The 13,418-nt window shown below is 36.6% G+C and overlaps 1 protein-coding gene across 3 annotated transcripts in view; it reads right to left on the bottom strand.

Annotated features, from left to right (window-relative positions):
* Positions 1–6,275: 6,275 nt before the first annotated feature.
* The window catches only part of GUCY1A1 (guanylate cyclase 1 soluble subunit alpha 1), a 36,919-nt gene continuing 29,776 nt past the window's right edge, over positions 6,276–13,418 (bottom strand). For all 3 annotated transcript variants that reach the window (XM_065633429.1, XM_065633430.1, XM_065633431.1), the window contains exons 6-9: positions 11,592–12,077; positions 10,929–11,072; positions 8,665–8,819; positions 6,276–7,301 (exon numbers count right to left, since the gene is read on the bottom strand). In XM_065633429.1, coding sequence (XP_065489501.1) covers positions 7,100–7,301; positions 8,665–8,819; positions 10,929–11,072; positions 11,592–12,077 — 987 coding nt within the window. In that variant the 3' untranslated portion in view covers positions 6,276–7,099. The remainder of the gene's footprint in view (positions 7,302–8,664; positions 8,820–10,928; positions 11,073–11,591; positions 12,078–13,418) is intronic.

Below are 13,418 nucleotides of genomic sequence, written 5' to 3'. Positions count from 1 at the left end.
CTACTGTAGTAGCTCTTGGGCAGAGATCTTGCTACATGAAATCAGTAGAGCCATAGATGCTAATTGGTTCAGATGGATTCTAGATGTAAGTTAAATGACAAAAGTTCAGAGCTCAGTAAAATAGTGCAATACAAGTTTACAATTTGAACTGTTCACATACTTTATGAAAAAAAAAATGCAGTTTGTGTGTTGGGACCTCCCTGTCAGTAAGTTAAATGACAACATTTAAAATCTTTTGAAATCTCATCCTTTGCTTGGTGAACTTTTGAATCTGTGTAAAGATCTCTGTTAAAATTGCTACTAAGTAGGTAGACAAATCATGGGAGGATAGCCATCAGAAATTTGGCAAACCTCATCTCATAGGCATTCCAAGAACAGTAGAGGGAAACCCTGCTTTTAGGTCACATAGGCATAATAATAAATTCAGATGTTGTGTAGTCTTCGTCTTCACACACCTATAAAATATTTTTGAGGATATAAAATGTGAAAGAAGTCCTGACAGCACATCCCACAGGGTATGCTGGCAGAAGGCTAGGAAACTACAAGACTGACTTGAGAATCAGTGTTAACAACATCGCCATTCTTCACAAGTTTCAAGGGAATCCACTTGCTCAGCCTGTATATGGGGTAAACCTTCATGCTCTTAAAATGATACTAGAGGGATTACATAAAATTCTTTTTGGATATGATTTTCAGAAAGTAGATTATCCTGGCAATTTTGTGTACCTGAGTGACACTTCTTCGAAAGTGCTGATATCTGCAAAGGTCAAAATTGCTTTTGACAACTGTGAAATTGACTTTCTTCTGATTTGGTTCAGGCTTGCTAGGTTGCATTTGCAGGCTGGTCTTGCTATTAAGCCATTGTAATACAAGTGGAAGTTCTAGTATCTGAGGTGAGATTTGTAAAACATAAATTGAAAACAGCACAGGCAGAGTTAAGTAGAAAACAATTGATTTAGTTTTCTAAAACAGGGATTCGCTTTTAAAAGTTTGGAAGATGCTGAATTAAGGAATTCAACCGAGTGACTTGAGGAGAGGGACCAGCCTCTGTTCCAGATGCCTGCTGAATCAAGACTGTCTGGTAGGTCTTAGGCAAGATTTGGTTTCAGCTGAAGGAAAAGCTTTAAGTCAAAAAGATAAAGTACATATCAGGCTAAGCTGTTAGTACTGGGCTGTTTTCAAGGCCCAGCCCTTTCAGTATCAGGACCGTTATGTCACATGTATTATGCACATCACACAACCGTTTGGACTGTATCTGACGTACTTCAAAGCCTAACGCTTATTCACTCTAGCATGCAATCTCATTCCCATTTGGGCACCCTCATGCACTAGGTACAGCTCATGAGCTGCTGCCCAGCTGCTTTTTGGTATTCTGGAGTGGGAGAGAAACTGAGGCACTAGCCACAACTGGGATGTGCATGAGATGGAATGCTGATGTGAAAGTAGCCTTTTAGAAAGTGTTTTTTGTAGCTGAAATCCCACAAGGCAGCTTCTTCACTTTGTGTCTCCCTGAACATGTTTCTCAGGAGGAGTTTCCTGCACTGGCCGTCGGAAAGCCAAAAGAGTTGCAAACAGTGATTACAGGAGAAAAACACCTGCTGTACTTTTTAAGTGATGGTATACATGTTTTTTCCTGATGTGAGATGCTAACTTCATCTGGAAATTCTTGTTGAGATCCATGAAAGCAAAAACTAGCTTAGGATCCTTTTATGCCGGATGAAAGGGCACTTACTGAGACAGTAACTTTGAGAAAACCACTAGCTGGCCAAGAACATCTACATTCAGTTCAATATGGTTAGTGTTAATACACAAACATAAAACAAAGTTTTTTAATAAGTTGCATTTTTTAGTTTGGACTTGGACTCTTACAGTTTATATTGTTACTTTAATCCTCAATAAAAATGTTGCCTTATATGGTATTGCTGGATTTCACTTACAGAAGGTGGAGTTACTTTACTGACATCAAACTGAGTTATGGGTATTGTTTAGTTGTCTGTTTCAAATCATAATGGTCTGAGACTTGACATTTGGGGTTGTCATCATAATACTTCCCAGGTGCACAAATCTGTTCTTAAGATCACTTCAGCAAGATGCATTATTTCTACTATACCACTATGCACTATTTCACTATACAGTTATGTTCATTTTCCAATACTGGTATTGACAAGCTGTGACTGAAACAGCCCTCAATATACCAATGCTGTTCTGTAATGCAATAACCTCTGTAGATTTGAGAAACTCTGTGGGCTCTGTTGCATCCTCCTGTAAGAGGAGTTTAATCTTAGCAATGCAGAGCAAGCTAATCATGTGTCCAGATCTTCCCTAACACCTTCTGCAATCAGTGGAAAGACTGTTGATTTTCATAGGCTTGCAGTCCTAAGCTCCCAGGAACGTTATTGTTGTCGATATTTCTTTGATAGGCTTTGTTTGGGCTGAAAAAATCAGAAGAGTGGAAGTGTGTATGACTTAATCTGCCCCTTTTCACATCCTTGGGACGTTACTGCACGTATTCCTCTAGGTTATTTCCCATTACATGCTGCGTGTGCAAGATACTCATCTAAACATGGCCTTTGTTGGTGTAGTGGCACAAGATTTTGTAACTTTATACTGCTCAGAAGGTGAGAAACAATTTCAGCACAGATCTTCAAAGGAGGCCTTATAATGGGGCTACAAAGCAACGCGCTCATTTCTGTTTATATTGGGAAACCACTGGCTCGATTTTACTGTTAGCATCAAAGATCTGCTGAAGTAGATGACATAACTTTATAAGGTTGTTTACTTTGTTTTAGATTCTTTCACAGATTATTATTTCTTTGACTGGCTTTTTCAGCTTCATGTTCCAGCCTGACTGCATATTTAACATTCAGATCCTACTGTTTGTGCTCAGGAGAGTTCATATCTTTAAACTGTTGCATCTGGATGTAGCAGTTTCCAGAACCATTGATTATTTTCCATCTTATATTTGTGCTTCAGTATCAGAGCAACACTGGGTAATGTAAGACAGTGAGTTTTATTCTCTCCATTTGTTCTGCAGAAAACAACTGCCAGTGAACTCATGCAAATGCGACTGGGAAACTGAAAATGAAAAACATCTATCTTGTATCTGATTACTTCCTTCCTATGCAGTGTGAGCAGCCATACAATCAGAGATGGTTTCAGGGGTCTCTAAAGCTTGTTGTAGCACACATCTAGCACACTTTAGAGGCAGAAAAGCCCTAGCTTTCATTTCAGAGACAGCGTCAAAGTTAAGTTTGGTTCCTGCCACACTGACTTCTTGAAAGGTTTGAAAGCAACAGTCCCTTGTACACTATATGGCAAATAGCCACAAAAAATATTGCTGTTGCAGGAAACAAAAATTCCCCTTCCACTGCTTTTGCAGAACAATGAGCAGGCATGAAAAATGGCAGCAGCTAGAGTGGCCCGCTGGGTTATAGGATGGGTGGGGTTTGAAAAAGGGTCCCCTTGCCAAGATTCAAGAGAAAGTCCCCGTAATTCTGATGGCTTTCAGCTGGAAATACTGATTTTGCCTCCTGTATTATCTGTTGCAGCTGTTTTTGCAGAGATGCAAAAGAAAGTGATGGGAGAAATAAACTGTGTTTGGGGGAGGTCTGAATTCTTTCTTTGTAAGATTTCCCAGGAAAAAGCAGCTCTGACCTGGGGCTGAATGATCTGTGTGCTTCACCACTTGGGCAGTTTCTGCGAGTTCACTTGCTTTGATTTTGCATAGCAGTTCAGAGAGAAAGAAAACACCAGCTCCATACTAATTGCACTTCCTCTGACACCAGCAACAAGGATTTTTTCCCAACACCTCCCTGAAATCTTATTGGGTTTTGCCTGAATGAAATAAAATTAGTTGAATTCTTTTGCTATAGCTTTTACTTTGTGCTATGTCACTGTTAAGATTGAAAGGACCCAATTTTTATTTATTTCAAGGGACATTCACACCTCTTTGGCAAAGAAATTGCAGTGTGATAAAAATGTATTTTCCATCACATGGTGTAAATTTGAACAGGAATCAGCCCCAAAGAAATCTTCATGAACTAATAAAATTTTAAAAATCACATAATAACAAAATTGTTTCTGGACATAATACTACGATATTTGTATATTTATATAAATAGCACTGCATAGTTTCTTAAGACTTTCATAATATCATACAACATAATACTGTACAAGACATCAGCTTAAACCCAACTTTTATTTCCTTGCAAAATCTTTTGGTATTATATCAGTTAAATTGCCTTCCTTTTGTTTATCTCAACAATTTGTTTATCGGCTTTCCAATTCTTTTTATTCTCATTGGCTTTAATTTAAGTGAAAAGTTATTTAAAAAGTGAAAGGACTATTTAACATCTAAGTGAAAAGATTAGTTAAAAATAATTGTCTCTTATTAAATACATATTCATTCAGCAAAAAAACTTGAACAGAGGAATAGCTTCAGTGAGACCTAAATTCTTAAGTTATGCTTAGAGCTAAACGTACACTTGTGGGGTTTTTTTGCAGAACAGGTCTGAACACAAGTACATTTTAAAGCACTTTATTGAATCATTGTCTTAAATACGTGCCTAAATCCTATTTACTTTACTGAGATTTAAGCATATTGCTTCCTATGTACACTCAAATGCCTTATCAGGATTCTTCCTTGAACTAAGGCTAAAGAAGACATGGAAATGTTTTGAACTTTTCAGAAAAAAAGTTAGTGAAATAAAATGAATTCTACAGCAATTCTATCCTAGGTAATGTAGCCTGGGGTGTATTAAAAAAGAGAGTTATAAAAAGTAATGTTGGAAGATGAATTTGATCTGTAATAAGAACTTTGGCCCACGGCACATTTTATTTTACCGAGATACACTCAGGAACGTGTCAGGAACTGCCATGAGGAACATCCTACTGAATTACAGACTTACATTAAATCTGGCTTTGAGAATCAACCAGTCCGGCAATAGTTCTTTCCTAGGGACAAAAGGACATTCACTCCCAAGAGGCCCTCCCATTCGGTAGATACAGAGAAAGAAATCCTTTTTATTCAAAAGTCCTTTTGTTTTTAAACATTCAACAGATGACAGGGATGTATAGATTACTACTGACTTTAGTCATTACTGGCTCAATATTATAAGCCTACCGAAAAGTCAGTAGTCAAATACTCATTTTTAAATCCAGGAGCACGCACATGGGACTGCTGCTAGCCCCTGGGTATTTATGCCAAAAGAACAGAATTTCCTGAACCAAAATCATATTATAAATAGCAGTAGCCAAGACTTGCAGAGTTCTTGTTTCCTTGAAACACTGCTGTAAAAAATGTTACAAATTCATATACTTTTATATGTGCATGTATATATACAGCATGTGCAAGAGAGAGGTGTATATATATAATATATAGAGAGACTTTCAGATTCCATTTTTGTGTCACAGAATTATTTCTAAGCATCTTGGATGGATATAGGAGACCTCAAGGAACAGCAGGGTTCAATGTTTCAAGTTTTGTTCAAATGCTGATTACAGGAAATGTGAATTAAAATATGTGTTTAGAATGTCCTTAGTGCTAGTCTCTTACAGGATTTTTCTCAAGGTTCTGATGGTACCTGCTCTGTATGAATTATTACTGAAAAACAGTAGGATAAAACAGTGTATCAGCTTCAGAATGAACCAGTTAGGTTCAGAAAATGAACAGAATGGCATCTTAATGTAATGTAATTGCTCCCTGTAAATATTCAGGGAGCAATACTTGATACAGTGGCAAGTGGCTTGAAGAAAGACTTATGGCTTGATATGCCAAAAGTCAAGAAGTCAAGAAGTTTGAATAATAACTAATAGTATTTGATACTACTGGAAATATTTGTATGTGAAAGCAGTGCAGCTCCGCAGCCTGCAGCTGGGATCAAACTGCAGCACAGAGACATTTCTGTGCAGATGGATCTGCTACTTAGAGAGGCAGAATCCTAAACTTGGGACTCGTAACTAACCCCGTTCTGCCAGTCCCAGAGGCAGACCCTTGAGAGTTTTCCGCTCTCCACAATAGAAGAGCTTGTACTGTAGTAATATTAATGCTTTGTAAAAGTGTTCATATGTTTTATTGCATTTGTGTTCACCTGTAGATTCCCCTGGCAACTTTAAAGCAAATACACCATAGGCATTTCAATAACATGTCATGCCACGTTGCTGTCCTCGAATAAGGATCAGAGCTTTAAACTGGTGTGCTTCTGTTCCATTTTATACACTCTGACTGGAATTTCCTTTCTCAGCAAACACTCCAAAGCATGTTTTATTACACTTTTTTTAAAACATTTCAAATGTAAATGACAACAAAAAGAAAACATTTATTGCTCTAATACATAATAGCAAGTGGATATTATTATTTCTTGTATTTTAAAAAACCCAAGAACTAAAATATTATTTCATCATTACAGAGACTTCAGTATGTGATTATACAGTGTTTTAATCTATATTCATTTTATACACTCAAAGTTCATGAAACAGTAAGCAGCAAATTCTGCTATGTGTATTAGCTACAATCAGCAGCCTGATCCAGAAGATGCTGAGCACCTTGACTCATTGAACACATTGACTCCAGTCAGTGTTAGAAGATGGTCAGCAGCTTCTAGGATGCAGCCAAAATGATGCACTTGGAAGGAGTATGTGATAGCAATGACAATATTTTAATGGATATTTTCTTATGGAATCACTAAGAAAAAAGATTTTTAATAGTCATTGGTAAGCACCAGCTCACAACACTGCTTGTGGCTGCATCACTGGCACATTGCATTTCCTGACACATTGCATGTACAATACATCTAGAATTCTCAGCACAGAGAGAACTGAGAGGGTCATTACATAGCACTTACAAATTACCACAGGGAAAACGTAGTTTTTAGTAGCATTTTCAACAGTGAAGTTGCAATATTATTTTAGTGACTATGTTCCTTACGCAAAGGAAAAATAAAAAGTAGTCAGTGACATACTTCCTGAAATTTTAATACTGGCTTTCAGGTGTTCACAATCTAAAGTGCTTTCATGTTTCGTACATGTTTAAAAATTTACAATTTATACAAAAAAATCAAAATATTTATAAATTTATTTTATACACTTGTGAATGTACAATTTAGTCTATTCCTGTCTCCTCACCGAAAAAATTGGCATTGCCATCTCCCAAATCTCTCTTTTGAAACCAAGTCTGTGAGTTTGTTCCTTGAATATAAGCATCCAGAAAATAGCAAATTCCAGGGATATCACTGGGAAAATTTGGTGGAAGTTCTTCTCTTGAGCGAGGTGTGAAAACAAAACCTGGATACTCCTTTAACAACCTAGAACAAAAATGAATCATCTTGATTAAAAATGAATCAGTCACTGGTTGTTACTACAAGTGCAGACATGTGATAATTCTTCATGTACAGCAGAGCAGAATGTAGCAGGGCAGAATCTAATTTAGTATTTGTATGTTATTTACTGAAAATATAAAATAATACTGTTTATTTGGTAACCTTGATAACCTATTAACTTGTGCACCAGCATGAACAGGAGTATTGCTTCTCTTTTTTTGTTTTGTCAATGTTTTGCGTGTAGGTGCTATGTTTGTTGTAAATATTTTCAAAAATGATTTAGTACTGAAAGCTGTCTCAGATTTGCACGTGAAACTGGCACTACAATTAATGTTTCAGCTAAATACTGAAAAGCTTGTTAACTAAACTATTCCGATCCTTTTACCAATTCGAATATTCTAATAATTTTGCTTTTTCACACATGGGTCCAGTAAACCCAGTGGTCTTCTATATCTGAAACACAGATTGCTAATCTATACGGAGAATTTCTAGAAGAAACAATCGTCTCTATCAGGTCAGAGGTATAAAATCCAGACTTGGACCTGGAGTTCAGCTGTAGACTGCTGTTACCTTTGAATTCAAAACGGTTTCCTGTTATTTTGCCTGGCACCTATAAGACGCTATTACTTGGCCATGAACATGTTGCAAGGTTATTTTTAAGTAATATTAAAGAGATAACAATAAGAGAGTACGAGATTGGGAGGACAAAAATGCTGTATTTCCCATGGGAGAGCCTGCTAGCTGTCTGCATAATCACATAGTACACATTACTAAAAATGCCTGATTTGAGTGGATAAATAGTACAGCCTAAGTTCCATACTCAAAGGTGTAAACTGAGTTGGGATCAAGACCTGTACAACTTAACACTGGTGCGGTTGATTCATTGCAACCTATTTATTCATCTTCCCAAAGCAAAAGAGAATGAGGGTGTGTAAGGTGATGTTTCACAATTCTTCAGTTAGGTTGTTACTCCGAAGGGCACCTGCAGCCAGTTTGGCATCTAGTTCACACTGAAAGCCACATAGCTCAAAGAGGAGCCAACTATATTAGAGAAGAAAAAAAAAAAAAAGCGGGAGGTATATAGCTGCAGGGTAAGAAGCAAAATTGTCCCAAATGCGACATCTGAAAAATAAATATCAGCTCTTCTGTTTCTACCCTTTTCCTTGCTGCTGCTTGTTGCATTCTGACTAAAAATAACCAGGATGCATTCATGAGCAATCACATAAAAAGAGAAAAAGGAAAATAAACAGCAGAACTTCAGAGGGAAAAAAAAAAAACAAACTGGAGGATAATGAACTACTACAGTAACTACTGCAGGTGGACATTTTAGAGATATGAAGCACTGTACCTGTAAGTTGTTGGGCTGACATTTATTTTCCTAGGTACACTACAAGATTCAAACTTATTTGCAAGGGTTACATTATTTCCAAAAAGGCAATAACGAGGCATTTTAACCCCAACAACTCCAGCAAAGACAGATCCAGAATGAAGGCCAATACGCATCTTTAAATAAAAGACAGAAAACAGCATTATTAGGTATAAATGAATGGTTAAAGTCAGTTTTATAAATTATTCCTCTATTAAAAAAAAAAGAAAGAAAAAGAAACAAATAATGACCTACTAATATAAATTGAGTTAAAATATCTGTACTGTCATCACTGCTCGTGGAGAGCAAACTAGCTGAAGTTTACCTTGCCTTGCATTTATAGTAAGTAGATCTTCATCTGATATGACTGTGATAACACTGGTCTCTGCAGCAGTAAATTGATCTGAAACATCAGCAGAAGTTACTACGACACCTGGATACTTTCCTGGGAGGAATTACGTGACACAATGTGTTTAGAGTGGTGGCAGTTAATGAATAGTCCTTGCTTTGCTGTTAAGGTCAGAAGACAACTCTTAAGGAATAGCAAAGACAATCTGCATATGCTGTAGTTCCAACTAAACTCAATTTATGAGGTTGCACATAAAGTAAATCCCAAGCCCAGAGTACAGATAATTAATTAAATTATACAGCAATTGACACATTTTGATACCTCTTCTTTATAACTCATACTGGGATTTTTGAGTTTTGCTTAGCTGGTGCTGCTTTCTATGTTCCTTTTTCTTTGACATGTGTTCTTTCTCTTATGCGCATTATATATACACAGACATTTTCTTCAGAGTAGCACTCTGGCATGATGTTGGAAAGCTTGCATATCTACTGTGTGTGCTACTCTATACATATCTAGAGAATATAATATTATGAAGAAGCCACAATTTCTAATGTTGAGTGGAAAAGCAGAAAACCCTGCAACAAAAGCAAAATCCACCCACACAGCAAAGATGGCTGAATTATGTACATCAAAATAGAAGTCTGATTTAAAATATGCAGTTTGCTGTCATGCTTTTTTCTTTGACAATTCATATAGAAAATGACAGTAGGCTGTGTGACATGTTTGTTGCTTTGCAAAACAGCCGTTGCTTTCATGAAGCATTTCATTAAAATAGATGCAAGCTTTCATTAAAAGTAGAAAAATTCAGTTTTCTTCTAAGAAGTTTCTACAATTTTTTATCCCTATTTTAATATTACTTTTTAAAATGTAATAGCATTCCTCATTCAAAATCATAGAGGTAGCACTTGTGTGGAAATTATAAACATGTTATAATATTGTCAAGATGTTTCCAGATTTTTTAAAGTGTAATTTAATTTGATATTGTGAAATACAAAGAGAACAACATTTATTTACAATACTGCTGTTCTCTGTGATAAATGTGAAATGTAATCCTCTTAATAACCATTTTCTCTCTCTTGGAACACAAATATTCCTTAATCTAAAATCAAAGAAGCCTGAAGTTTTCTAAAGGAACAAATGAAGAGATAAATGTTAAAAACGAGCAAATGAGAGACATCATGAACTGCGACACCTGTTTTAAAAATAATAGAACCCCATTCCAGGACATTTGAACTTAGTGGAAGGCCCACATCATTTGTCATGTGTACAGGCCTTTTTTTTTTTCTTTCCTCAGTGAGAGGTAAACCTACATGAAAAATTCAGTACACGTGTAAGTCCTCATCGAAAGGAAGCCATAAATGTAACTACCACTGAACCCAACAATTGCATTGACAGCATTAACACCATTGTCTTATGGTGGTGGTTCAGAATCTGACTATAAAACAAGAACAGCAACACAATCCTTTAAGGATGTGTGGATTACTGCAATCAGAACACGTCTTTGATAAATCATATTTATACTTGTTAGCTAAAAAGATTTAGATGTTCTCATTGGGACTAATTTTGAGAGAGGATTAGTCCCCTCATTAAAAAACAGTAATATTCCATGCCACTGACAAATTTAGTGCTACTGAGACAAAAACTGCAGCTTGTCAGTGTATACCTATTGATTTCACTGCATTCAAGTATTCTGGATTGATTTTCAGATCTCTGTTTCATCTTTACCTCTTCACAAAACTCTCATTCATAGAGCAGTTCTCCAGCTCTACATATTTGAATCTCCAGCTTCTCTGAGTTAATGCAATGATGTGAAATTTCCTTGAGACAAGAACCCCTAAAGCAACTAAACAAACAAAAATGCCACTTTAGTCGTATAAAATACAATAAAATATATGACCTTGATTGGCTCTCCATGGGGAGACACCACCTCATCTGACAGCTCCATCATCTTCAGGGCCATCAATGCTATTTGAACAGCATGTGTTTCACTTTCTTTGTGTAAACCTCCAGCAACACAGTAGGCATCTCCAATAGTCTCAACCTAAAACAGACATATTTGTTACAGGCCTTACTGTCAGGCAGTTTGACATAAAAAAGAATAATCTGTGATTTCACCAAGAATTGCACCTATACATCGACTGAGTCTTATTTGTCCTGCTCAATTATTGAAGTCCTGGGCAAATTCTGCAGTATCATTCAAAAGGAAAAACTGCACAACTTGTATTTACTGCTGGGCATGATGCTAAAATACTTTTCCTTGCTCACCTGCTGTCAGGCACCCGTAGCTACATTAAACACCTATTTACTCCAGATTCACAGCACTGTCATTGAAATTAATTTTTAAAATTAGCTCTTAAGTTTTGATGCATTTCTCTCTTGGCTGCATGAACAGCTGATTATGTTGATTTTTTTGTTTGTTTCGTGATTTATCTTAATAAGTTGTTCTTATAATGAAAGTTTAGGGCAAAATAATTTTTTTACTTCTATTATCCTCTGTCCCATTTAGACTTCACTTCTTTTCCTGCCCCAGAACCCCATAGAAATGCAATAAATTGTGTACCTTGTAGACATCTAGCTCTCCACATTGGTAATCAAAGCGAGTATAAAGCTCATTAAGCATGGTGATAACCTGCATAGGTGAGCATTGGGAACAGATGGCAGTGAATCCAACAATGTCAGAGAAAAGCATTGTGACATTATTAAATTTCTTGGCTTGCACAACTTGTCCCTGCCACAGCTGCTGAGCAACTTCTCCAGGAAAAATGGAAAACAGAAGATCTACGGTCTTCTTCTTTTCTTCTTCAAGTGCTTGATGGGCTTGCTCAAGGGTTGCTTTTAGCTTTCCTAACCTCTTTTTCAGTCCATCCTGAGCTCGGGCCTGCTCTCCTATCAGAACAACATCTCTCAATGCATTGTGAATGGGAATATCTGAGAGGTACAATCCACGTCCTGTGAAATCTTCTAGTCTATCCACACAAGGAGATCCCAAGAACAGGATAGCACTGGACTCAAAGATATAAATCATTTGGCCTTTAAGATCCATTACCTGCAACAGTTAAAGAAACAAGAATTGAGGCAAAACATGCATGGCAATGGTTTAGAAGCAAGAAGTTTTAGAGGAAATACATTCTGCTGAAAGGTAGGAAAATCAGACAGGTCCATAGTCCTTATATTTTCATTTAGTTGCTTAAGAGGAAACATGGGGTGCTAAATCATAAAGCTATCAAATAAGTTTACTCTGCTTGAGCCTTCTGGTACAAAAGTTAGACAACAACTTAAGGATAAACACTTAATTATTTTTTAGTATTAGTATCAGTTTTAGCTTAGGAAGAAAAGAAAAATGAAAAGAAGAATTTCGTGCATTTTCATCTGTTGATATGTCTGTTGATAAAATGTCACTGTTGATAAAATGTCACTGACTACAGTGGCCTATGAATTTCTGCTAATAACTCTAGTGTTTAGTTCATGCACCACTTTGTAAGATAAAGTGAGAATATCTGCTTCAATTTTATCATAGGATGTTCAGTACTCACTGCAACTTAAAATTAAAAACATAAATGGCAGAAATATCCCATTTTAATGATCTAGAAAGGTGAAATATTTTGTGTAAAGTGTTTTTATGTCCCTTCTATATCCAGCAGCATAATGTACAAGGTGCTGCAGAGCTCCTCTTAACATTGCTTTGAAAGACCATTTTTTGAAGAAAACCTGTTACTTACTAATAGACATTTGCATATGTAAGTACATGCAAGGCCAAAGCAGAGTCTACCATCCCCTATAATCACTGAACTCTTGCCTAGTGCAGAAACTCTTGCCTAGTGCAGTACAGCTACTCAGTGCTACATTTTTTCCCTCTTCATTAACAACTGGGTGAAACCTTTATTGCTGTTCTTCATTTAAGTTCTTGGAGTGTTGAGTCTGAACTGCTAATTCATCCTGGAGCACTCAGGCATATATAAGCTGGAATTCAGCTGGGGTCCATGATGAATAGAAGCAGTCATTGAATATTTGATGTTTTTTACTGACCTAGGTCATTTGCCACAGACTCAGCTTCAGCAAGGATAGTAAGAAATCCCATCAGCTGAAACTGAGACATTTGGCAACTGCATCCGATGAAGACATCAGAATATCAAAGATACTAAAATACCAGAGATACCAAAGGCTGAATGAGCACAGGAAATGTCTACTTCATTCCCCAAATCCTAGAGCTGTTGTTTCCAGATGACTGAGGGGCACTTTAGTAAAGCTTTCCCTGACATTATCTTTGTGTTGGAGATGTCCTTACTCTGAGCAGCATGGCATGTCATTGGCTTTGTCTTAATTTATTGAGTTTATCTCAATATTTTTTTTTTTTTAATACCAAATTAACAGTCGGATTTTACTTGTG

This window comes from Caloenas nicobarica, chromosome 4 (assembly GCF_036013445.1).
Source record: "Caloenas nicobarica isolate bCalNic1 chromosome 4, bCalNic1.hap1, whole genome shotgun sequence".
Lineage (NCBI taxonomy): Eukaryota > Metazoa > Chordata > Aves > Columbiformes > Columbidae > Caloenas > Caloenas nicobarica.
Note: the sequence above shows the minus strand (reverse complement) of the source record. Positions and strands in the feature narration are given on the sequence as shown.